The sequence below is a fragment of the Vanessa atalanta genome, chromosome 7, assembly GCF_905147765.1.
Source record: "Vanessa atalanta chromosome 7, ilVanAtal1.2, whole genome shotgun sequence".
Lineage (NCBI taxonomy): Eukaryota > Metazoa > Arthropoda > Insecta > Lepidoptera > Nymphalidae > Vanessa > Vanessa atalanta.
In genome coordinates, this window is record NC_061877.1 from 12,694,679 (window position 1) to 12,721,309 (window position 26,631).

The 26,631-nt window shown below is 31.3% G+C and overlaps 1 protein-coding gene across 2 annotated transcripts; it reads left to right on the forward strand.

Moving 5' to 3' along the window:
* The first annotated feature begins 1,645 nt into the window (after positions 1-1,645).
* LOC125065110 (tubulin alpha-1A chain) lies at positions 1,646-26,631 on the forward strand. 2 transcript variants are annotated; one of them, XM_047672542.1, is made up of 10 exons: positions 1,646-1,725; positions 17,608-17,830; positions 22,368-22,540; positions 23,060-23,188; positions 23,449-23,619; positions 23,845-24,048; positions 24,669-24,724; positions 25,022-25,118; positions 25,772-25,884; positions 26,111-26,629. In XM_047672542.1, exons 1-10 carry the CDS (start codon positions 1,723-1,725, stop codon positions 26,292-26,294), a joined length of 1,353 nt encoding a protein of 450 aa, XP_047528498.1. In that variant the 5' UTR covers positions 1,646-1,722; the 3' UTR covers positions 26,295-26,629. The 2 variants fall into 2 exon arrangements, with proteins under 2 accessions (XP_047528498.1, XP_047528499.1); XM_047672543.1 differs by lacking the exon at positions 1,646-1,725 and adding an exon at positions 2,990-3,017 and having other exon boundaries at positions 26,111-26,631.

The window sequence follows — 26,631 nt, forward strand, 5'->3', positions numbered from 1 at the left end:
GTATGTATCTAATAGGTATGTAGGTATGTAAGGACTAGACGAGCAAATTGCATTATATATATATATTTAAATTAGTTTAAAAGAAATATATTGAATTACTCTTGGTTATCTCTCAGATTGGATATTCCAAGCGGTTTCCCATAGAACTGATTTGTAATAAATAAGACTTCAAATTTAATTTTAAACATGATATGTTGCAATATGCAAGAATATTTATTTATATATGCAAACCTTTGTTCATAACTTGCATGCAAAAATATCTGCACCGCGTCTATTTGCAGCTACATAACAAAACATAGAAACGCAGTCAAAACAAAAATGAAGGGTCAAGGTTCCCTCCCTTGCAACCCCAGCTACCATTCATCTCATCCCTTTGATTAGGGCAACCACGTTTTTTTAAACATATTTTTTTTAATTATATATTTCGTCGAATTCCACTCTTATATAAAAATGTTATTTTTATTTATAATCCTTAAATATAAGAAAAGCTACTGATCTGTTTCCGCATCCGTTGGTGAGGTGGTCATATCCGTCTTTACTGTATAAAATTGTTTCTTACAGTGTCAATACATTGCCTTGCGTGTAATTACACTGGCTCACTCAGATTACCATACAGAAGTGTTCAGTAAGAAATCACTTAAATAAGATAATTCAGTGGTGCTTGCCTGGATTTGGAATCGCAATCTTCGTTTAAGATGCACGCAGTCTAACTACTGGGCCATCTCGGCTCTTGTGGTGTATGGTATGCTATTTCGATTTCGGATAAATTATGTGCATAGAAGTTAAAATTCTTTGATAATGTAAAGTGTTTCGGATAAGTCGAGAAAAATCTTGTTATATTCAAAACTGATGTTGGTCAAATTTTATTAATCAATTATTTAATTTAGCTTTAGGACACTCCTGGATACTCTACTATAGTCTGGCGATATACATGAACTTATAGCACTATAGGTATAATAGAGGCGATATTCTGGTCGCTTTCAAATATTGAAATATCGAATGCACTGATTTTTAGGTTTTTTTTTTTAATTATTTATTTAAGGGAATATATGCATATGTTCACATTTATGTGTTAAATTATGTAAAGAGTATTTAATCTTTACAACGACAATTCACAAAGACAATAAAGGCATCACTAATATCCCTATTTACCCCTCTTTTTAAGCTTATCACTTGTGTTAGGAGTAGGTACGACAACAGCCCAAGGGATCAGGATCCATCCTGCGACTTTATATATCGCTAGACGGCCGGTAAACCGTTGCACAATTGACGCTTCAAAAATATATTAAAATTAATATCATAATGTAAATGATTTGATAGTTAAAATTAATTAGATTTACATATTTATGATTATTTTTAATTATTGGTGTTTTAACTAGGCCCTGATATTTATAAAAAAAAAAAATTAAATGATGAGTTTTAAAATCGTATAAGCATTAATGTCATTTTAATTTTCATTTATTTAGTCAGACTTTTTTTATTATGGATATGGATTTTTTAATTGTTACGATTTAATTTGTCAATTTTTATCGTAATGTTTCTAACAAATTGTGTATCTAAACTATGTATCGAACAACTCCAGAATAACACATTCGCACCACCACGCGTATATAAAGCCGATGGTAGCCTGGTTTCGCCATCAGTCCGGCCCGGTGCGTTGCCTTGCGAACTCGCCACGCCACTCTTTTTACTGTCTCCACTCATTACATCAAATTTGACAAAATGGTGAGTTTTTGACACCTTCTTAAATATAATTTTCGTATTTAAGTAATTTCAAATGAGGAACCTATATAATTCCCGAAAATAAATAGAAAAGATTTTATTATTTGAACTCAACGATTATAGTAAAATAACCAAAATTAATTAACTATATTTTTATATTAATTTTGATTAAGGAATCCGACATGATCCTATCGGAAAATAATGTTATTTATTAAACGTTCAAAGCACTATTGAAAAAATTAAGCTCGATTATATATGACGAGCTTTTAAAACAAACTTCATTTCCAATTAAAATATTTATCAGTAAAACATTTTAAATTAGCATAAAAAATGCAAACAAAAAAAAATAATCGACTAAAATGTAAAGAATTATTTAATGCAAAATACAGGTTATCGTAATACATTGATATGTACAAAATCAAAAATAATATTGTAACATTCACACTGCTTAAACTTTGTACAGTAGACATTAAAATAATACGATTGAAAAACAAATAATCTATATTTTAATTTGGTTCCGTATCAAGGAAATACTACATAGTATAAAACCAAGTCGCCGTCTGTATGCTTAGACATATGATCAATTTATTATAATTTATAATCATTTTATTTATCTTTTAAATTACGCAATGGTTTTCATTAATGAATCTGGGGGAAGGTTTATTTGTATAACACATGCATATTATAGTCAAGGATTACAAGAAAAAACCAAGAAGTTCAAATTTCCTAGATGGAAAAAACAAGAACTTTTTTATTTATGTTTGTTCTTCAATCTAAAAGTTGATTGAATCTCATATAGCTTTATTGTGAAGATGGGACGGATATCTAGTAAATTACATAGTATCCTTTAATATATGTATCGGTAATCATACTAACTTTAAAATTAAAAAGGACTCGTATTATTGGATTAGATAGTGATATCAATAAATAATTAAATTTAATATAATTTATAAGCTATTAGTGATCGAATCAGCAAGAAACTATATCTTAATAATAATAAAAAAATATATATTATTTTTTATGTAAGCCGACCCTAACGACGCGACGTGTTTATAAAGGGCTTGGAAAAGCTTATGATATTTTTTTATAGATTAGTATTTCCTGACATTGTCACGATTCAAGGAAATGTTTCCGATTCGTTTACTGATCTCGCTTTTCGTTCATCTATTGTTTTAATTCTGTAGATACTATCATATTACCAATGTCCGTTCAGAAATATATAAGATTTAATATCATCAATGGCGATATACTATATTTATAATGTCTCCACTCATTACATCAAATTTGACAAAATGGTGAGTTTTTGACACCTTCTTAAATATAATTTTCGTATTTAAGTAATTTCAAATGAGGAACCTATATAATTCCCGAAAATAAATAGAAAAGATTTTATTATTTGAACTCAACGATTATAGTAAAATAACCAAAATTAATTAACTATATTTTTATATTAATTTTGATTAAGGAATCCGACATGATCCTATCGGAAAATAATGTTATTTATTAAACGTTCAAAGCACTATTGAAAAAATTAAGCTCGATTATATATGACGAGCTTTTAAAACAAACTTCATTTCCAATTAAAATATTTATCAGTAAAACATTTTAAATTAGCATAAAAAATGCAAACAAAAAAAAATAATCGACTAAAATGTAAAGAATTATTTAATGCAAAATACAGGTTATCGTAATACATTGATATGTACAAAATAAAAAATAATATTGTAACATTCACACTGCTTAAACTTTGTACAGTAGACATTAAAATAATACGATTGAAAAACAAATAATCTATATTTTAATTTGGTTCCGTATCAAGGAAATACTACATAGTATAAAACCAAGTCGCCGTCTGTATGCTTAGACATATGATCAATTTATTATAATTTATAATCATTTTATTTATCTTTTAAATTACGCAATGGTTTTCATTAATGAATCTGGGGGAAGGTTTATTTGTATAACACATGCATATTATAGTCAAGGATTACAAGAAAAAACCAAGAAGTTCAAATTTCCTAGATGGAAAAAACAAGAACTTTTTTATTTATGTTTGTTCTTCAATCTAAAAGTTGATTGAATCTCATATAGCTTTATTGTGAAGATGGGACGGATATCTAGTAAATTACATAGTATCCTTTAATATATGTATCGGTAATCATACTAACTTTAAAATTAAAAAGGACTCGTATTATTGGATTAGATAGTGATATCAATAAATAATTAAATTTAATATAATTTATAAGCTATTAGTGATCGAATCAGCAAGAAACTATATCTTAATAATAATAAAAAAATATATATTATTTTTTATGTAAGCCGACCCTAACGACGCGACGTGTTTATAAAGGGCTTGGAAAAGCTTATGATATTTTTTTATAGATTAGTATTTCCTGACATTGTCACGATTCAAGGAAATGTTTCCGATTCGTTTACTGATCTCGCTTTTCGTTCATCTATTGTTTTAATTCTATAGATACTATCATATTACCAATGTCCGTTCAGAAATATATAAGATTTAATATCATCAATGGCGATATAATATATTTATAATGTACCAAATTGTACCCATTATATTTATATTTCTATAAAGTCGCTAACGGATATAATTTTTTTAAATATCGAATTTTATGATGATATAATTAACTATTTAAATTTATATTAGTTAAAAATCGATTATTAACTTTGATATATTAATAACAGATTAAAAATTATTTGTGTAGTAGGTACACGTTGATGCCGTGGATTTATACCCTGTACCTCCTCGGTCAATAATTTTCGATATACGTTATTGAATATAATTATATTTAAATTATTTAAAACGAATTAATAGAGCGGACAATTACATCGATATAATATTTATACTTATAAAACGTTGAATCGATTTTATCGTGTCAGATCATTGGTTATATATAGATGTATTTTATTATACAATTTAATAGCTGTAAGAACTCATTTCGTAATTTACTCGTGTAATAACGAAAACCGACGGTGATATATTACTATTCTATTTTTGATTTTATTTATTTTTTTGAGATTGATTTTAAATATGTTTTCTAAATAATGCTAAAGGCTAAATTAAAAAAAAAGTTTTATTCTGTATAGAAAATTTGACTTTTGTTGCCAACACTAGACAGTAGGGTATACACGTATCGTATTTCAATTTTAATTGAAGAAATAGAAGGACGACCGGATAAATAGGACTAGACTTTCACTTACAAGGGTTCTAAAATATTTGAACTTCCCAGTAGCATCCCCATTGACTTATATGTACTACTATTATCAATGAGCATCCCACAAATTTGAAATTGGTAGTTACGAATGTTCACACTTATTTTTTTGAGGATATTTCATTTTAACAGATCATTTCCAAAATATATAAGAATTTTGCTTGTTTTCTTGATAATTTAAACGAAACACAATCCTTCTGATATATCAAAAATATAAAGAAATTTCAATTCCTAAGATATTAAATCTTCATTAGACATTGTCAATGAACTATGTATTTAAGTCAATCCATCATTGAAAAAGTGTTCTAAATTCAAATAAAAGTAGAAAAACGAAACGATAGTCATAATTAAATATTTGTTAAAGTTATTTTATACAGATAAATATAAATAAAAAAAAAATCATATAAAAAAGCCAAATCCAATCAATGAAATGTCAATGACCACAGCGATCTTCGATGTTATTCATTACGTATCGCCAGTATAATCGTGATTACACGACTAATACTCGCAAGTATGGTGTCGCATCGTTGGCTACAACACATGTGTGAACCCTGCTTCTTCCAAGCACAAATATATTTGTATTTAAATAGACACATACTAAGAATATTAATAATAAAAGCATCTTATTCAACTTCTTTCGTTTTAATCTTTTTATGTACGTACTTATTATAAAATATTCTGTATTTGTAAAAACAAAAAATATTCAACTGCATTCCATTTATTTAAATAAAACTTGATTTTTTAATTAAAAAAAAAACATTAGAATTTTTTATCCTACACAGATCATGTGACCAGTGCGATTCTATTATTTTAAATGTGGAATAATAAAAACGAGTTAGTTTTCCCTGGAGAAATATCTAGACTAGCGTATATACGGTATATATACGGTCTATGTAGATGAACAATAAAATACCCCACGACAATTTCGCTGCATTGTCGAACTGAATGCGAAACTAATACCTCTCTTTTGAGTACCTATTGCTATCGCTTTTTACAAGTCATCGCATATATTTTTGTAGTACTTCTGACACGTGCAACAAACGTTTTCCCCCTTTTTATGCGTTCGTATTTAGTATTTTAGATTGCTAAGGGTTTCGCACGATGACTTTATAATAATGAAAATGATATTCGAATTTCTAAATTTTACATTTTTGTAATACATATGTACAAATCTTTATAGCATTTTCTGTAATGATCTTAGCAAATGATTAGTCAGATTAGACAGCTTAGTCAAATGATAAAAAAATACGAAATTATTATGAATAGTGAGATTTTTTTTTATGGCATTGGTTGGCGGACGAGCGCAGGGGCCACCTGTGTGATAAGTGGTCACCACCGCCCATAGACAAAGGCGCTGTAAGAAATATTAACCATTCCTTACATCACGAATGCGCCACCAACCTTGGGAACTAAGATGTTATGTCCCTTGTGCCTGTGATTACACTGGATGATTGGTATTTACTTTTAAAAATGTACACCAATTTTTATCATTTTAAAAAAAGAGGTCATACATCCACGCTTTGAAACTTAATAAAAAACAAAATGTTTTTATTTTATACTCTGTGGTTATTGTCCTTAAAATCAATAGTACTCCTCACGCAACATTTTAATAACTATGTAGTTACAATTTAAATATTTAAATAGATGTATGTATAATGCAGTGTTTATATGTATGTGTTCTACAATATGAAACAAAGGAAAGATCATCAGAAAACGAAGCATTAAAGCTCCGCCTACTTCTATCCGATCATTGTCTGGACGAATATTACAGAGTGAATCATCTTCAATGCACCATTAACAGCAACATGTGCCATATTACATGCTGAGCACAGTATTCTATACTTAAAGAACAGACTCAAAAAGCAATTTTTTTTAGTCTACACACAGTTTTTTGCTTTAATTTTTTTTTCATTGAAATTTTTTATTACACATCAGCAAAGAAAAATAAATATAATGACAATCTATTTATTTTACACGAATACACATAATTGTGGAACTATGAAAGTACAAGGTGCTTAAAATATAAATCTATAGTACTATTATAAAAGCAAAAGTAACGCTGTCTATCTGTCTGTTGCTCTTTCGAGACAAAACAATTGAATTGAATTTGATAAAATTTTATATGGAAGCTTGAACTTCAGTGAACGGCATAGGATAGGAAGTTTTTTTGCCTAACCCCAAAACAAGATCGAAGTCGCGAGCGACAACAAGTCTCATATAAATCCATCTGGTAATCATGGTCGCTATGTACTCCGGTGTACACCGGAGAGAGGCGAGACTGGTCTGCGGTTAAATTACATGATTCATACACGATGAACTTAGAATGATAATAATTTATTTTTTATACTTAGACCAATTACGAATACAGATTATATTAAATTGCCTAATTAATCCTACAAAAAAAGGAAAAAAGAACTACTTGCTTTTGTTTTTATTTATATTATCTTGTGATTGTTATATTGTACATACAACCGTTATTATTACATAAGAAGACGGTTAATACTTTGCTTCATTAGACTGTGCGTGTGAACTAAAAGTTGAAAAAGCCCAAAAAAAACTTTTCTGCGACATTACGAATAATTTACGACCGTTGGACATACATTATCCTAAAAATAAGAAAATCAAGCAATTACTTGATTAGAATATGTTGAAGGCATTTACAATTTCTGGACTAAAATATTTTATGTATGGTGTAGTTTAACAACAACGAAAAACAATTATAAAATAAGCATTTTTGAGGTAAAATGTAAGTGTTTTCTTATTAGTAAAGGTCTCACGACCAAAATGCAAATAAATACTAGTAAACAACATCAATCAAAGGGTCCTGCCCTTAGTAAAGATGCTTGATGTCGTTGGCAGATTTCACGACATGTTTTACTTATTGAGAAAAGGATTAATAAAAAGACAAGGGCGCAAAAGTCTATTATAAAAGAAATAGATAATACATTAAAGAAGGTTACAGAAATACATGTACACTACTACGTACTACGTACAATGTGTCGCAAGTTTTCGATATTCTGTTAAAATTAACCTTGTCTCTACATTCTGTAGTTTTAATGCAAGATATATAAATAAATTAATTTAGTATTACTTGCCGGTCTTGCTTGTAAAATGAGTGAATTTTCCAGATTTAAGATTACTTGCAAGAGCATTCTTGAAAGTAAACTTGAATATGTTATAATTTAATGAAAAATATTAAAACTGCTTCCGGTAAAAAATTGCTCTAACAAAATATATCATCGAATTGTCTATTGTTTGTCAGGTTTTAAAAACTCCAGGGAAATTAGGAAAAATTAATTAAATAATAATGAAATTAATAACACGGCAAAATAAAAGACACTGCGTGACTAAACTCATCTGCACAAAATTGTTGCTTAATGGAAATGGAGTTAAGGTTACTGACCGCTTATGATAGACATCTTAATAGGTATTCAAAGCTAAAAAGAAATTTAACGTGTAATAATTATTGAATAAATTTTAATGTGGTGCTATCCAATTTATGTATTAAATACAACACAACAATACCAAGTATTGCTGTTTGGCGCCAGAATATCAGATGAGTGGGTGGTCCATACCCAGACTAGCTTGCACAAAGCCCTACCGCCAAGTTAAATATATATATATATATATTGTAAGAAGTTCCTTATATTTAGTGCAATGTGAAAAACATCATCTAATCATATCATGAGCGAATATAAAACATCTTACAATTGAATTGTACAATAATAATTATGGTAACTTACAATAAGAAACCTAAGAATATACACTACGTTTCGGGTTTGAGGCAGACATGAGGAATCAATTTAGTGTCCGTGTTTATTTATAAATCATAAGCATTTAAACTCAAATACTTTTATCTCTTTAGTTATGAAAAATTAGCAAATCATATACTAAAACGCCTGTTGAGTACCAACGATAAAGTATAAATAAATAATTTAAGACGCAACTATTTTTCATGACTAAATAATCCATGAGATGAGTTGAGTGTATTTGTACTACACAGAAACACTCAACTTCTTAAAAGGGGAGATGTTTTATTTTTAATCAATGATAAACACGACCGATTCTTATTACTGTGAATCATATTGAAGGAACATCGTAAGTCCAGATGATCTACAGCAATCGAAATATCATAAGCAGCCCGTAAATGTCCCACTGCTGGGATAAAGGCCTCCTCTCCCTTTGAGGAGAAGGTTTGGAGCATATTCCACCACGCTGCTCCAATGCGGGTTGGCGGAATACACATGTGGCTGAATTTCGTTGAAATTAGACACATGCAGGTTTCCTCACGATGTTTTCCTTCACCGCCGAGCACGAGATGAATTATAAACACAAATTAAGCACATGAAATTTCAGTGGTGCCTGCCTGGGTTTGAACCCGAAATCATCGGTTAATATGTACGCGTTCTAACCACTGGGCCATCTCGGCTCTCGAAATCGAAATCGAAATATCAGCTAAAAATAACACTTCGAAAAATTTACTACAATAATAAGTAAGTTTATAAGAGCTGAGATGGACCAGTCGATACGATTATGCGAATACTGATTTTTCATGAGCCTCGCGCTCGATAGTGAAGAATAATATCGTAATAAAGCCAGCAGCATATCCTGTCAGATGAATAACCACCAATCCAGCTTAGAGGAATAAGAAACTTAAATATATATTGTAAGAAGTTCATGTTTCTAAAGAGAAGCACAACAAAGCACTACGGCTAATTGCTTAAATATTGACAGAAATCCACATAAATACTCATGTTATCAATAGAAAAATAATATCTGCGTCTATATGTATATCATTAATCCATCACAAAATGTTGATATTAAACAAACCAACGTAATTAAAAGCGGCTTCTTTTTCCGACACTGTCCTTTATTTAGGGCTGAGTCGGGGAACGTCTGACGTCACCATGAAACATGAGACAGTTGCAGGAATAAGGTTAGTTAGTGCTAGCTTGTGTATCCTGGCGGAAGGGGGGGGGGGACAGTTGATATCATCGCTTGTGTAGTACTATTTTTAAATAAAAAGGAAATTTAATATCTTCTTATAATTTGAAATGTTTTGACTATTGTTGCATATAAGATTTAGTATATTCACAAATAAATGACATATATACAAAAAAGTTAATATTGCTTTTAAGATATATTTTTTAATCATATGTTAACATTATATGTCGTCGAAAAGTTAAAGCGACTTGTAATGTCTACCCTCTGACCAACCCTTCTGAAAACCTATACCTAGGGTGGACGTCTGGTAGTTCCCACTTTAAACATTAATTTTCGTCGAAATTTAGGGTGTGGACACACAGTTCCATAATAGAACTGATGTTCATGTCTTTTATTACGATAATTATTGGAAGCTTTACGAAATTATAAAAAATAAAATAAAAAGATAACCTTACCGTACATTTTGTCGTTATGGATGTATTATTACTAGTATTCACCGAATGGTCGAGATTCCTCCATAACCGTTATTTTGCATGTTTCGATCATATATTTTTTATTTTATTTATAACACTAAAACTCCTTAATAGCTACCAAACAAAATAATAAAATTTATTGACAAACAGAGGAGTATATTGTACTGAATTATTTTGTCTTTGCCTAATTAAATATAGAATAAATTTAAAAATATATTCAACTGTGACTAGTAGCTTTCGCAACTCATCCGGACAAAAGAAGAAAGCGAAGCTATCAGCCAACATGACGGCCCCACAATAGCGAATACCATGAACATTTCTTTTGTTGCCTTTTGCTTCTTATTGATATTTCTGTAAATGAGAAAATACGGAACGAACTAATTTAAGCCCGAGATACTAATAAGCTGCGAGTCTCCACCATTGTTTTCTTCCATGTGAAATATATGTACATATATATCATAAGTTTTTTTATTCTGTATTTTTTATATCTTGTAAATACGCAGTCTGGGAAATTGCCCACCTGATAGTAAGAAGTCACTATCGCCCAAGGATATTTTTGCCTTTACATTGGTACTGGAATATCAATCCTTTCTCTGACCCTTCAAATCGCAATACAGCAATACTAAGTATTAATTTTTACCCCAAAGTATAGTATTCCGTAAGAGTTAATTATTTTGAATGTAATCAAAATAGAAATGTCGCATGTCACTTTAAATTTAACGGTCGTGTACTGACTTTCGAGTTTGTTCTTTCAGAATAGCTCTATTATTCTGTTATCATATATCGGCTATACTAATTCTTGTATTTTACAAGTTTTAATTTAAAAAAAAAATAGCATTTTGGAGTTAAGTCCTGCGACTGAATTTTCCAGCAGTTTCACAAAATGTATTGTACTAAAACTAAAACTTAAACTACTACTAAAACTAACTTTGGCACAAAATGGCTGTGCCTATTTAGTAAAACTAATAACGAGACCAGATAAGGATAAGTTTATCCATAAAAAGCAGTCCTATGAGTAGACATAAAAGTAAAAATTATCAAAAGAATGAATTCAGTATATCATCTTGAACTTTTTAAGTGTTATATAACTTTTTGTGTATTGCCAGTCGACGAAGAAAATTAGTGAGTGCAATGACCCTAAGCCATGACTATTACTTGCAAACATATAATAACAGAGGCGGCTTATGAACGTTTTGAGACTAACGATTGATATGATTAAAATAATCGTCGTTTAGGTTTTTCCGCCATTGTATTTATCATTTATATAGATTTGTTTCGAAATAATAATCTTCAGATCTTCTGACTTTTAAATTCGTATAGTGTAATGAGATATATAATAGTGTACAAATAATGTTATTTAAGGCATATACACTTAGTAATACAACACATCCCCTTATCGTGTTGCTTTAAGTAATCCTATAGCGTGTTTGGAAAGGGATGGATAAGGAAGTCTACTTCCCTTGCCGACAGACAAATAAATGTAACGCTTTTTTTGTACTGAAATTCCGAAGTCTTACGCTACATATTAGCATTACAACATACTCTTTCTGAATTAGTTTCGCATTCATAAAATTATTCTGATTCTAAACATTTTCATGAAAAACATTAAGTATTGAAAAGCAACTCATGAAAGTAAAATGAAATGTGAATAAATTTACGATTGCAACAATTAAGCAACTCATGTCCAACGTGTCATTGTGACGAGAATTCATCCTCATCTCTTATGAATTGCAATCTGAATCCTCAGTGCTAAAAATACGTCAGTCCTCTTGTCAGACATTTGAATCGAAGAATTAAAATTATAATTATATAATTTTAAAATTATGGAAGTTTAATAAATCATTCATAATTATTAAGGTATATATATTTTTATGAATACATTACTTTACAGTGCGTTCTTTTATTTTTCGATGTAAGAGTTTAATCATTTCATACCGCCCGGAGCATAACGATGAAATCCAGGAATAGGTAAGACTGGTATACATCTTGGGAAGCGCAACGATAGACACGCTCGAATGCGCAGGATACTGCGAGTCTAGGCATTGAGACACCGCCACACAAAGTAGCACGCTAACTCGCGCGTACACATTTCTGAGGTTAAGTGAGCTCATGTAAAAAAGCACTGTAATTTCAGGTTATCTTTCAATGGAGGCATTATTTTTAAATATATTATTTTTAACATTACATTAGCAGCCTGTAAATTTCCCACTGCTGGGCTAAGGCCTCCTCTCCCTTTGAGAAGGTTTGGAGCATATTCCACCACGCTGCTTTAATGCGGGTTGGTGGAATACACATGTGGCAGAATTTCGTTGAAATTAGACACATGCAGGTTTCCTCACGATGTTCTCCCTCACCGCCGAGCACGAGATGAATTATAAACACAAATTAAGCACATGAAAATTCAGTGGTACTTGCCTGGGTTTGAACCCGAAATCATCGGTTAAGATGCACGCGTTCTACCCACTGGGCCATCTCGGCTTTATTTTTAAATGATTGGCAGTAAAAAGTTCTGTGCTCTTTGTTTTATCTAGGCACCGGTGATCACAATGTAGACACTTATCAATTTATCTTAATGGCAAAATATTTGACGTGTTCAAACGTAAAAACGAAATTATCTGAAATCAATATAACCCATTAAGAATATAATACAAAGACACGACCCATTTAATCTATAATCGTTTCAGTACGTTTACGTGTATAGCACGTAAAAAACGGAGCGAGTACGAGGTGGTACCACTGCCTGGTATCATCAATCAAAGGCCCTATGAAACCTATAGCCTTCATTTGTATAATATCTATTTTTATACAAATGATTTTTTGATTCTTAAATATTAAATGAAAGTGTTAAATAAAAAATACAATTTGGATAGCTAAATTAACATTTCATTCAAGACTCTAACTGACTGATACCGAAGATTGGTTTACATATACGTATATGAAATTCTCTTTTGCCGATGAGACACACAATTACAAACATATAACATAAGAGTAATAGATTAAACCCACGCCTCGCGCCTTAACGTCACTGGTTTGGAGGATGAGTATTGCAAATTAAACCAAGAGCTCAAATTACAAAATCAGCTTTGTTTCAAAAATTCGTCGTCACTCTAAGCCTAAGCGTAATTGTCTGTGTGTCGTTATGAATATATAGCCAATACTCATTTTATCGAAGGGCGAGCTTGAGGCCTAAATAAATTTAAAAATAAATACAAAATTATCCGTTCTAAATCTTCGAACTCATATAACAAAAAGACTAATACAGATGCGTGGGATTGTAATTGTTATAGTTTTACGATCTTGTCTCGTAATTGGAAAAGTACACCCACTTAATTGGTTTAAAATTGATTACGGTCAATTTATTTTACACCATTTAAGGAGTTAAACGGTAAATTGATGTAAGAAGCTTAATTAACGAAGTGGACTAAAAGAAACAGAGTTTTTGTAATTTAATTTGTCAAAGGAAAATAAAAGGATAGTTTATAAAGCAAAAGTCGTCGAATTTTCTTAAAAAAAAAATATCGGATTGCAAATAACTTGGCAACGATAGCTCCACTATAAGAAATGTACATAAGTATTTTTAATTAAATCCTGTATCATGATTTAAAGCCTATTACATTAGTTGTCGCGTTTAAAATTATTTGCTAATTAAAAAAGTTTAATAAACTTTTCCCCCTTAGCGATCGTTGTTCTTATTTCGTTTTGTTGCATTGAAAAAAATATTGAGAAGCCGATTATAGTAATCGTTGACAGCGAACGCTACGCTTGAGAAGTTCCAAACAAAAGGTTCGGCTATGCCGATAGCTGTGATACAGCTCCGTGACCAGCCATTGGAGCATTTCTTTGAGATGATAGATGCTAAATAATCTTGATACTTTATTTTTAAGAAGTATATTCCCTGTGCTAATTATTTATGACTTTAAATACTATGTTATTATTAACTTTGCCTATTATTACTATTTTGACATAAAATTTCAATTTATTGAATGGCAAAGATACATAAATATCTTCGATATTCTGTCATAGAAACGTGCCTTGACTATATGGACTCGGAAACTAAGAGAGTTTTGATACAACTGTAATTCATTCTTATTCCAAATTATGTATTTGTCCCATTTGCAACAACTTGGACCTTCAAGTGCAATAGTGCAAAAACCTTTATTAAAAAGTATAACAGGCGTTAATGATTTGTATTTTTATTTGTATTAATTGAACCCTTATGGTTAATTATTATTATTTTTTGATTAAATGTATAATTTTGTATAAATGTATATTATGTGGTTTGCCAGTATTCGCCAGTGTAACACCAGAACCGACGATTCGTTCGTCAATGTTATAGATACAAATAGGTATAGATCACGAAATAAATAAAACATACAACAATGTTCACTAAAAGTTATTTATACCATGAACTTTCATTGTTACTTTATTTAATATTTGAACAGAAACCTTGTCGCAGTAATCTGTATAAATAGCATATATGTATATTCCATGAAAATATAATAAAAATATACAACCTTTCCCCACGCTTTTTCATTACGCTATCAAAGTTTGAAATTACAATTGTGAATCAAATGTGTGATTGTTTGATGGTATACTATGATTATTATAAATCAGTTGAATCTATCAATAGTAAATCAAACATAAACACGCAGAATGCGTGCATCGAACTCATCAAGCATCGTGTACAAATACAAATGTATAATGGCATATTTCAATATTTCATTAACCCTATCCTCCCCCACAAACATAAAAAGCTAGGACTGAACTCATTCAACTAACATGATAGTCTCGTAATTTTTTTTTTTCGACAGTAACAATTTTATCTTTAATTATTTCGTTCAATGTAAAAAATACTATTTATAAATAAAAATTAATGCACAGTTAACTAATTACATTTAGTATGCAAATTAATGTACCAATACCAAAATTTTATGCAAAATTTCAGCTTAATCAGTGTTATGGAAATTGCTTAAAATTCAGTTGCGAGATATGACCCACACATACTAAGGAAATACATAAAATTTCTGTAAAAAATCGGCTTAATTTTTTTGTCTTACTCTATGTTTCTGCTACTTTTCAAGTTAAAATAGTAGGTATTTCCGTTATAGTCAAGGATTAAAAAAATATATATAAGTTGTCATTTTTATACATATATAGGTATATATTACCATAAGTGCCTCTTCGTTATTAATCGCTATAAAAGGATCGTTTATTTAAAATTAAATAAATCTCGATTAATATCTATAATTGTTATGTTTTGCCGTTTGACAAAGAATAGTATATATGTTGGATTTCAAATTATCATAGCAAACTAACTTATTTATAACTTTAAGATATACTTATTATAACAAATCGTACGATCGCTGAAGCGTATCGTGAAACAATTCATGCGTTGCGAATACACACATTAATCATTTGACAAATGAATCGAGATCGTTTGACTCTTGACGTTCAGTTTCTGGAGCACTAGGAAGTATAAATAATATTGTCTATCGTTAAACTGAAATCAAAACAAGACTCAACACGAGACTATATTTGCGTCTTTGTTTAAACATTAAAATCGATGTGTTACTTCTCGCATTATAACATATAAGAGAACTTATTTTATTTGATGTTTTATTCGTTACACACAATTTCAAAACGATTATATCTACTGAAGTATACATTCGAATGTTATAGTGAAAAGACAATTATTAAATATATATCCGAATAAGGATTACTAGTAACGAATTAAAAAATTACAAATTTTATTTAATTAAATTAAATTAAATAAAATTTGTAAAATTTTCTTATTACAAATTTTATAGTAATTTGTAATAAGAAAATACTTATTATGAGTATTTTTGGAATACACGTTCTATCGCGAACTTTTTGTTGGTTTTGAAAAGCTTAGCATATTGTCTTGATGTAACTGCTAATGTTTAGATAGCGTTAGCCATGTAAGCGTCCGAAAACAGTTTGTTTGATAAAACATCATAGTCCTTTTGCACATAATATTAACTAATTAGTCATACAAACCTTCTTCGTATATCGCTCTTATATATTATATTATTATTATTAGTAATAATTGTATCAAAATTCGTTGAGTGAAAAGAAGAAAGCGGAGATACGGATGGAAACACAAAGTAACTTTGTTCTATACCATTTATAGAATATAAATTAAAGATTAAAATCTATATCTGGCATCACCCAATTTCAACTTGTAGTCAGCTAATAAATAACATCGCGTACAAAATATGCCTTAAATTTTTAATAATACGTAAAGGTAAGTTCATAGGAAATGTGGTCGATATATTATACGAATATTTCTAAAAATAAAATAATATAAGAGAAACAGCTAAATTAAAAACGTATTGGCTCAGATGTGAAATGAATGCAAGTACCACTAAAATATCATGTGTTAACTTTGTTTTTACAATTCATCTTATGTGTTGCGGATAAAATTCTGCCATATGTTTATCCACCAACAAGCATTGGATTGTAGCGTGGTGGATTTGGCTTCAAATTATCTTCTCAATAGGAACCGACATTTACATATTGTAACTAGAATTTTAAAGATAGAAAAATTTCAACGAATTTATTCAACGGAAAGTACATAATTATTCAAATACAATGGAAGTCATACCTACGCTAATACGAAGGCAATTACGCGAAAGCCTGAATAAAGCGTGACATGTCAAAGTTAGGTCGGAGTGAATCGTAAATTCTTTACAATAACCACTATTATGCGTCAGCTTTCGACTAATAAATGAAGCTCTTTGTGAATATTTGTTACTTTGAAAAATTATCATTTGTTGGATGAGAATTCATTAGTATTGTTTATAGTATAATAATTATATTTTTAATACATGCATAGTTATGTTATGATACAGTCCTTAGCTCACTTAGTGACGTAAAGGGAAGTGAAGTGTTTATATAAAAGTAAAAAGACTTAGTATTCTTAGACTTAGTAGTTACGATATCAAAAGCAAGCAATGAACCAGTGGTATTGCTAAATTAATTATAGAACAACCACTTTATGGAATACGAATACGAAATAAAACCGATACGACATGGAAACAAGAAAAGAGCCTACTTACTTCTTAAATTTGCAGATGTCCATGGGCAGTGGTAGTCACTTTCCATCAGGTGGCGAAAAATATATTTATTATAAGCAAATAAATTGCAGTATAGTTGCAGTTCCTCATTCCTTGATAGATAATTCTTTGTAAATCCTAAAAAATACATTTCCTTCACAGAGGGAATGCATCTCAGTCCACATTGGCCAAGCCGGCGTTCAGATCGGTAATGCTTGCTGGGAACTATACTGCTTGGAACATGGCATTCAGCCCGACGGTCAGATGCCATCCGACAAGACCCTGGGGGGAGGAGATGACTCCTTCAACACCTTCTTCAGCGAGACAGGCGCTGGGAAACACGTCCCTAGAGCCGTGTTCGTAGACCTGGAGCCAACTGTTGTTGGTAAGTTTATATCGTAAGCTCGATCAATTTTGAATTAATTATGTTTAGCTCCCAATAGTATACAGCATCTATCCCTAACATACGTATAGCTTAGTAGATTTTTAGATAAAACATTATTTGAAATTAACATCATAGTCCACCGCTTAATTAACAGTCGAATAATTATTTAAATAATTAATAGTCAAATAATAAATCCAGATGTTCTACACACAATGCCATCGGTCTTCTTCATATTGACCAAAGATCGCTGGTTTCCAGTCGGCCTCAAACAATCTTCAAGCTTGTAACAATTAATCTCATAAACAGTACAGTGAATAAGCCAGCTCTCCCCTAATGTAAGAGATTCTGTCACATGTATTTGAGTCTATCTACCAGAACGCATTGAAGCGGTTTAGTAAAATTAGTTATAAACCTTAAGAAAAGAGAAGGATTGCTTTTGCTCGCTTATAGTGAATAATCTTTCCATTTATTGTGTCAAGAAGAAATCACTTTTTTTATAGTCTGCTATTGCCATCAAACCGTTAGTGAATCTTTTCAATATAAACAACACTGTTACAATCAGAATGTAATATCATACCACACCGAAGTCATTTAAATTTATTTTAAATAAATACGACTGAAGACGCAGCGTGGCTGAGAGCTGGAGATAATTGTACTGAGATTGAATCAGACAAAAACCTACGCGCAAATTATAATCTTAGGATGATTGCACACGACAGAGTTGTATATTTAAGGTATTAAATTAATTATGAAATATTTTTGGTCTTACAAACCTTACAAACATATATTTTTTATCTGTCAGTACTAATAATATAAATACAAATCTCTCTGTTAATCTTTTACGGCAAAACCACTGTAATAATAAATATTTTGACGACCTCCGTGGTCAAGTAGTGTGTACATCGGTTTTCATGGGTACGCTACTCCGAGTTCTCGGGTCCGATTCCCGGCCGAGTCGATGTAGAAAAAGTTCATTCGTTCTCTATATTGCCTTGGCTCTGGGTGTTTGTGGTACCGTCGTTACTTCTGATTTTTCATAACACAAGTGCTTCAGCTACTATTGGGATAAGAGTAATGTATGTGATATTGTCCAACATTTATTTATTTATTTCTTTGTGTCCAATGTTTTGCCTAGCCCTTAGCCTTGTAATTAGCCCAGGTATTGGGAAAAATAGACTACATATTTTGGTCCATAATAGGAGAGCAGACGAGGCGTTAAAATTTAAGGAAAAGTAAAACAAAAAAAGCTAGTAATAATATAAATAAATAATCAGTTTCTACACTTATAAGTATAGTAGGTACACAATATTCTTATATGACCCTAGGCACCAAAAGAAGATCAGTAAGAAAGCCTGATATCAGTGAATTTCTTGTAAAATATTACCTTGGAAAATGCTGTAAAGAAATCTAATACATACCCCTTTTACAATTTCGTTTTTTTAATATAATAATTAAAATTAAACATGTCTTCTATCGTTGACTACTGGGTTATACGAACGCCCAGGCTAAATATTACGAATTAAAATGCCATCGAAGCTGAAAATCAAATTAATAACAATTGAAAAAGAAAATGTCCTACAGAAGATTCATTTCCTAAGTTAATCAGCTAAAAATTAAATAGGTACATACTTATACGTTTATTGAACAACGAGAAAAGAAACAAAGACTTAACGTAATTTTGTTTATCATATGATAGGATGTAATCAGCCTTAAAGCTTTCAAAACCTCGTTGAAGAGATATCCGACGGGCATCGAACCCGCAAGTGCCCCGTTATTACAGCGCACCGTGTCATTACATCCAGACTTACATTACACCACTCCAATAGATACACCAAATTGTTTATGTATCTAATAACCGAACCAACGTGTATATAAAATAACCATAAGTTATATTATCAAATATAAAAATAAAATTTACTTACACAAAATTTATATATCAATTTATATAAGTTACTATCTTGCCGGATACATTGAAATGGCTCATTATCTTAAAACACACTTTTCGTAGAAGAACGAAATTAATTGAGTTGACAATCAGCCGTGAAATAAGATTTCTGATGTCTGTCTGTGTGTAACTTAAAAATAATCATTCGATTGAAATTTACCCATAATATGTTTTGATAATTTTTTTTTATTATTTCTACTAATAATTGAGATGATTGTATTGTGTATTAATTAAAGTTATTTATCTGCAAGTCTTGTGTAATCCTGCTGGTGGAAGAGCTCAGTGCAGCCCCGTTGTTCTTTTTTATATTTTAGTTCTTTATTGGCCTAGTTGTTGTATGACAGCCTTCTCCGTTTTCCACTTTAATAATTTGATATATTATTAAAAAAGAGAACGCCATAAGTAATATGATCAGAGATATATTTACTATATTCAAACCAACTCACGTGCTCATTTTAAATTAAAAAAAGTCTTAATATTTTGCTACCTACTAGATTTATTGGAATATTCCTATATTCACATAAAAAAGTGAAGAGAATTCTCGCGCTAATTGTTTCAACACTTTCTGCATTCGCGTAGTAAGCTGCTATAAAATTACAAACACATACCGCTATTTGAAATACATACGCAATGCACTTCGTATGTTATTTTTTAATATCAAACAATTTGCATAGAGCATTAGAAATTTAAGCCGATATGCTCGGCCAAGCCGCCAGTCCGACGATAATAACGTCAAGTCTTATAACTTAATATTTAAAAGATTATAATTTATAAAAGACATATATAAATAACTAAGGGATTAAGATGGCACCACTAAGTGCCTCGGACTCAAAAGCAGCTTTTCAGCCAGTCAGTTTTGATTGGCTGTTTTTGATTGGCTTGCAAATTTTAGAAATTGTTCCTTAAATATAGTAACTAATTAAATATGGTTTGAATTGAAAATAGATCCTTTATTGAGTACAATAAATATATGTATAAAAAAACTTTATACACAAACTGAAAATAAATACAATTCAATGACATTAACGGATACATAAAAGTATGTTTTTTACGTAACATGAATATGTTAATACAAGAAAAACCTTTTACGTTAACGAATTCACAAAACACGCACAAGCTTAAAATTATATTATATTATACTTATTAAAAATTCTATTACCTTGTCTCTGTCACACCCAAACCGAAGTTTTAAGCCATATACACATTTAAAAAAAAAGTTTGTATGGTAACAAATTTATCGATCCATTCTATTAAATATAACAATAATTATTCTAACCTTGGAGGCGGTTATCGTGCCACAAATTTCGAAGAAAATATATTTAATTTTTTTATTTATATAAAGAGGGTAAGCATTTTTTAATTGCCCACTTAGAAGGTAAAAGGTACAATGATTAGGTAATCAACCGAATTCAACGGGCAGTGCTGACATCTTACTATCAGGTGATAGTAAGATGTCACCACTGCCCGTTGAATGGTACTGTAAGAAATATTAATAATTCAATACCCAGGTCTTGTATTATCTGTAAAACGGGTGCATTGTGAAGGGTAACAGTTAAATCTACCGTTATGATGATAAAATTTAATTAAATATTGTTTATTTTTGAATAAAATCTAAACTTAGAAATTAGAAATAAATGAACCTAACCTAATAATGTGTACTCGTATGTATTGTTGCCGCACTAAGATTCCAATCTCGTATATAATAAATACCTACGTATAATAATGCCCTTATAGTAAATAATTATACTGTAAGGGCATCCGGCATAAAACATACTGTAAGGCAAATCAGACAGGATCATCATCATACTACGTTAACTAGTTAGATATATTCCTAACAGAAGAAATTAATCACAAAATTGAGTGCTAGCATTGCATGTGATTGGTAAGTTATTTCGTTGGAAAATTCTAAAATGATTATTATTGCTATAAAAGTATCGTACTTACAGAAATAAATGCGTGGAGAAAAAATATAATTATGTATTTTTTTACGTTTCAAGAATTTTTTATTATAATATTAATTATAAAGTAACAAATATATTTATCTAACATTTGTTCTTAGCAACTTCTAGTGAGTCACAAATAAGGCACGAAAGAATTATTTGAAAGATAAATCAAAACGCAATTACTTTCATGTCAGTAATTTATTTAAATACAAAATTATTCTCGTATAAAAAAACCTTGAATTTTCGGTTACGGTACGTTTATTTATTGAATACATTTGACAGTAGGGCTTTGTGCAAGTCATTCTGGATAGGTACCACTCACTCATTACATATTTTACCATCAAGCAGCAATACATAGTACCTACTGTTGTGTTCCGGCTTTAAGGGCATCTGAGTCTGTGTCTCACCTTTAGTAGGCATAACATCTTAGCTCCCAAACGTTCTTACCGTTCTTACCTAATGTATATAGACGATGATGTGAATTAATATTACACAACACCTTTATGTCGTTTGATATTTACTTTACTTTGATTATTTTCCGTTTATAAATAGTTTTGTTTATTAACATCTTTATTTATCGATACTTTTAACACATGCTAACAAAAGTTTTGTCGTAAAACAATTCTAAGATACAGCACTATTGTTTTAGACGAAGTCCGCACCGGCACGTACCGCCAGCTCTTTCATCCTGAACAGCTTATCACTGGTAAGGAAGATGCCGCCAACAACTACGCGCGTGGTCACTACACCATCGGCAAAGAAATCGTCGATGTTGTCTTAGATAGGCTGAGGAAGCTGGCTGACCAGTGCACTGGTCTCCAGGTAATATACTACACCATACATAGGTATTGACATAGCCATCTTGTTTTAGCTAGCTAGTTACGGTCTGTTACGGTGATCCAAACTAATGGATGAAATAAATTTGCATTTATGATTCATCTCGTGCTCGATGGCGAAAGAAAACTTCGTGAGGAAACCTGCATGTGTATAATTTCAATGAAAATTTGCCACATATGTATAAAAAAACCCGCATTGGAGCAGCGCGATCGATAAGGCTCCAAACCAGTAGTGGGACTGGGATTTACCCAGCAGAGTGACATTTACAGCTTGTTACTGTATTTCAATGTAAATATGAATAACTATTTCATAATTTGAATAAGAAAGTAATTCCTGACAAACTCTACATATACATGTATCTATTTTAATCGTTAACCAACATTCAATTTTATATGAACAAAAATATAAAGTTGATTAGTTACTTACTATTATTTAAAAGTATTATATAAATTAATTAATTAAAAACTACATACTATATTATTTTTTGTGGTCACGTATCATTAGGGATTCCTGGTTTTCCACTCATTTGGAGGAGGCACCGGTTCCGGCTTCACCTCCCTATTGATGGAACGTCTATCTGTCGACTACGGAAAGAAGTCTAAACTAGAATTTTCTATCTATCCTGCCCCACAAGTAAGTTCCTCCCCCTCTAAATATATTTATTTACACCAAATAGATTTTCCTTAAATTATGTTAATTTTATTACCAATTAAACTAATTTTAGAGAATATACTTTTATAAATGCAAATTACTGGCAGTTAGCAATTAACATTCAATCTCATTAAATTATTCTTAAGTTAAACAGTAAAAATCATTCCACATTGATTTTATCGTAACTTCTCTAGCATTAAACTTAAATACTTTTATTTAAAAATATATGTCCGTCATCACAGGTATCAACGGCAGTGGTAGAGCCATACAATTCCATCCTCACGACTCACACCACCCTCGAGCACTCGGACTGCGCGTTCATGGTTGACAACGAGGCGATCTACGACATCTGCCGCCGCAACCTGGACATCGAGCGTCCCACCTACACCAACCTCAATAGACTTATTGGACAGGTACCGTCAAAAAATAATTGTTACAATTTAAACCATTAGCTGTTATACTTAGATTATTATTATTATATCTAGATATAGTATAGAGTATTGCATTACAAAAGAACTAAAACAAACGAGCCAACTTTATTACCTCGGTTTACGTGACAACTATGCTTGACACCCTCCAAACTTCATACTACTTTACTAGTGTGCGTAAACTTAGTGGCCAACTGTGACTTTCATCAGATCGTGTCGTCGATCACGGCGTCGCTGCGCTTCGACGGCGCCCTCAACGTGGACCTAACAGAGTTCCAAACCAACTTGGTGCCTTACCCGCGCATACACTTCCCGCTCGCAACATACGCACCCGTTATCTCCGCGGAGAAAGCCTACCACGAACAACTCACCGTCGCAGAGATCACTAACGCTTGCTTTGAACCCGCCAATCAGGTATGTTCTTGTGTCTTCTAAATCTATTTGAATACATATATTTAGGACTAGGTATATGAATTAGTAAAAAGTATTTTTTTTAAGTTTGGCTTTAGTAAAAAGTAGTAATTGTCTATGCCTAAATCTCATTCTCTTTTATTAGTTGAACGCGCATTTCAGGAGATTAATTCAAGATCTCGTCTTTGTGCCAAACAAATGTTGGTGACCCGCCAAACTGCGATAACTTGAAGCCAATTTTTACTTCTCATTATGTTTATTACCAAATAAGAATTTTTATTTGCCTCATTTATATTTTTTGACAAATATGAGTACCTATTATATTCTCCTGTTAAATTTATTTTCGTCCTAACTTAAGCCAGCGTAAACGGTCGGCAGACGTTATCTGCCGCAATTTTGCGTATTATATGCTGAAACCATAAAACCTCCGAAGCGTGCTGCATATTCTGATATATATTTTATGTATTTGGGTTTAGTTTTAGTAGGGTTAGTTTTTTCAGGTAGGGAACTGAAAAAAACATCTCCACATATTTATATAGATACGATGTTATTTTATTTTTGTACTTATACAAATTACATTTTGAATATTTTCATTAGCAAGGGTTACATATTTATTTTTGCAGATGGTAAAATGCGACCCTCGTCACGGCAAATACATGGCCTGTTGTATGTTGTACAGGTATGAAATAAATCTCTTATTTTTATAAAGTTAACGTTCAAATTAAACACCAAATACCACTTGAGAGATAAATGAGACAATTTTTATGATAATATTGACACTATATTTTCTTTCATTATAGTTTAAAAAAACTTCACTTAAAATAACAGTAAGAAGGTTGTTCGCTATGCTGAACATACATGGTAATATTTGATCATGACTAGACTAAACTTTAGGTAGAGGAGACTCTAATTTTGGGCAAATTATTGACAAAGTGAATATGGTATGTAATGGTATAACCTTTTTTCAATGATATAGAGGTGACGTGGTACCAAAGGACGTGAACGCTGCCATCGCTACCATCAAGACGAAGAGGACCATCCAGTTCGTTGACTGGTGCCCCACAGGTTTCAAGGTACTTTAATCGGACTTCTTTAATCGATTTTAACATATGAAATAAAATATCTTCAATTCATAAAATGTCCAGCGACATTAACACTGGTTCAAAAATAAATAAGAGCCATAGAAGATTCGGCAAAAAAGTTTCTTTTGCCTTCCGTTTCCGCCCGTCACATCACCGGCGTTTTTTGGATGGAGGATGAAAGTATCCGCTAAAAGTATTTGCTAATCCAGTCTAATCTACCTCTATGCCAAATTTCATTCAGATCCGTTCAGTCGTTCTAGCGTGATTCAGTAACAAAAATCCATCAATCCTTACTTTGACATTTATAATATTTTTAAGATAATATTATTTTATAACAACCCTTACCACATTTTTCCGTAACATTTACAAAAAAGTACATTGTCCAAAAAAACTAAGTTTATTTTTGTTCGAGAGATAAAAAATTATTACGTTATTTAAATTATACGTATATACTGCGACAATCGCCCAAATATTTTAGTCATCAAGTATCTAATGCTCGTATTGCTGTATGGCAATGGCACGAAAAAATTGAGAGGCACTCACAAATTTCATCCTCTACCGCAAGGAAGACAAACGAAAGTCTGGGAAAATAAGTTTTGCCAAATTTTTATCTTGCAATTAACACTAAACATACAAACAAACAGGTGGGCATCAACTATCAACCGCCGACCGTGGTACCAGGCGGCGATCTCGCCAAGGTACAGCGCGCTGTCTGCATGCTGTCCAACACCACCGCCATCGCAGAGGCTTGGGCCAGGTCACTTAGATTACTACTTATATACCAATATAACCTTCTCAAATATATATTTTAGATACCATAAATAAAAGCTGCTTTTTTAAAATGAATTTATTTACTCCAGCATAAATTTGTTTTATAGATATTTTTGAGCTTTGTGACGCAACTTGTAGAAATGTGATTCTCATCAGTCACAAGACAAAACGACTCAGAATGATTCAAATTAACATAATTTTTTTGTTTCTAGACTCGACCACAAGTTTGACTTAATGTATGCAAAGCGTGCTTTCGTCCACTGGTACGTGGGAGAGGGTATGGAGGAGGGAGAGTTCTCGGAGGCTCGTGAGGACTTGGCCGCCCTCGAGAAGGATTACGAGGAAGTAGGAGTTGACTCGACCGAGGGTGAACTCGACGAGGAGAACGAATATTAGACGGAAATTTTAACCCAGTTTTGCAGTATCTTTAAATACCATTTTGGTAGATTTTAGATAACATTATGCTATACCCGATAATTTAACAATATAACAAGTTTTCATACAGTGATTTTACACTATATTTTAAGGTAACAAATATTAGTTATAAGGAAAAAGTGAGCGTGTCTGAATGTAAAATTGCTTGTAACACAGACTTTTGAAATAAAATTTCCAATTGTGTAATGTAAAGTTTGTGGCCTCGTACATTGTGAGAATTTATTTGCAAATGCGCATTTATTAATTATAAAACAAAACGTGATAATATTATCTAATATGTTGATTGGAATAAAGACTA

What these genes read in the sequence shown, in the direction of transcription:
- LOC125065110 (XM_047672542.1), top strand. An exon ending in CCTGGAGCCAACTGTTGTTG is followed by an intron (nt 17,831 to 22,367) that starts GTAAGTTTATAT and finishes CTATTGTTTTAG; the next exon opens with ACGAAGTCCGCACCGGCACG. An exon ending in GCCTGTTGTATGTTGTACAG is followed by an intron (nt 24,725 to 25,021) that starts GTATGAAATAAA and finishes TCAATGATATAG; the next exon opens with AGGTGACGTGGTACCAAAGG.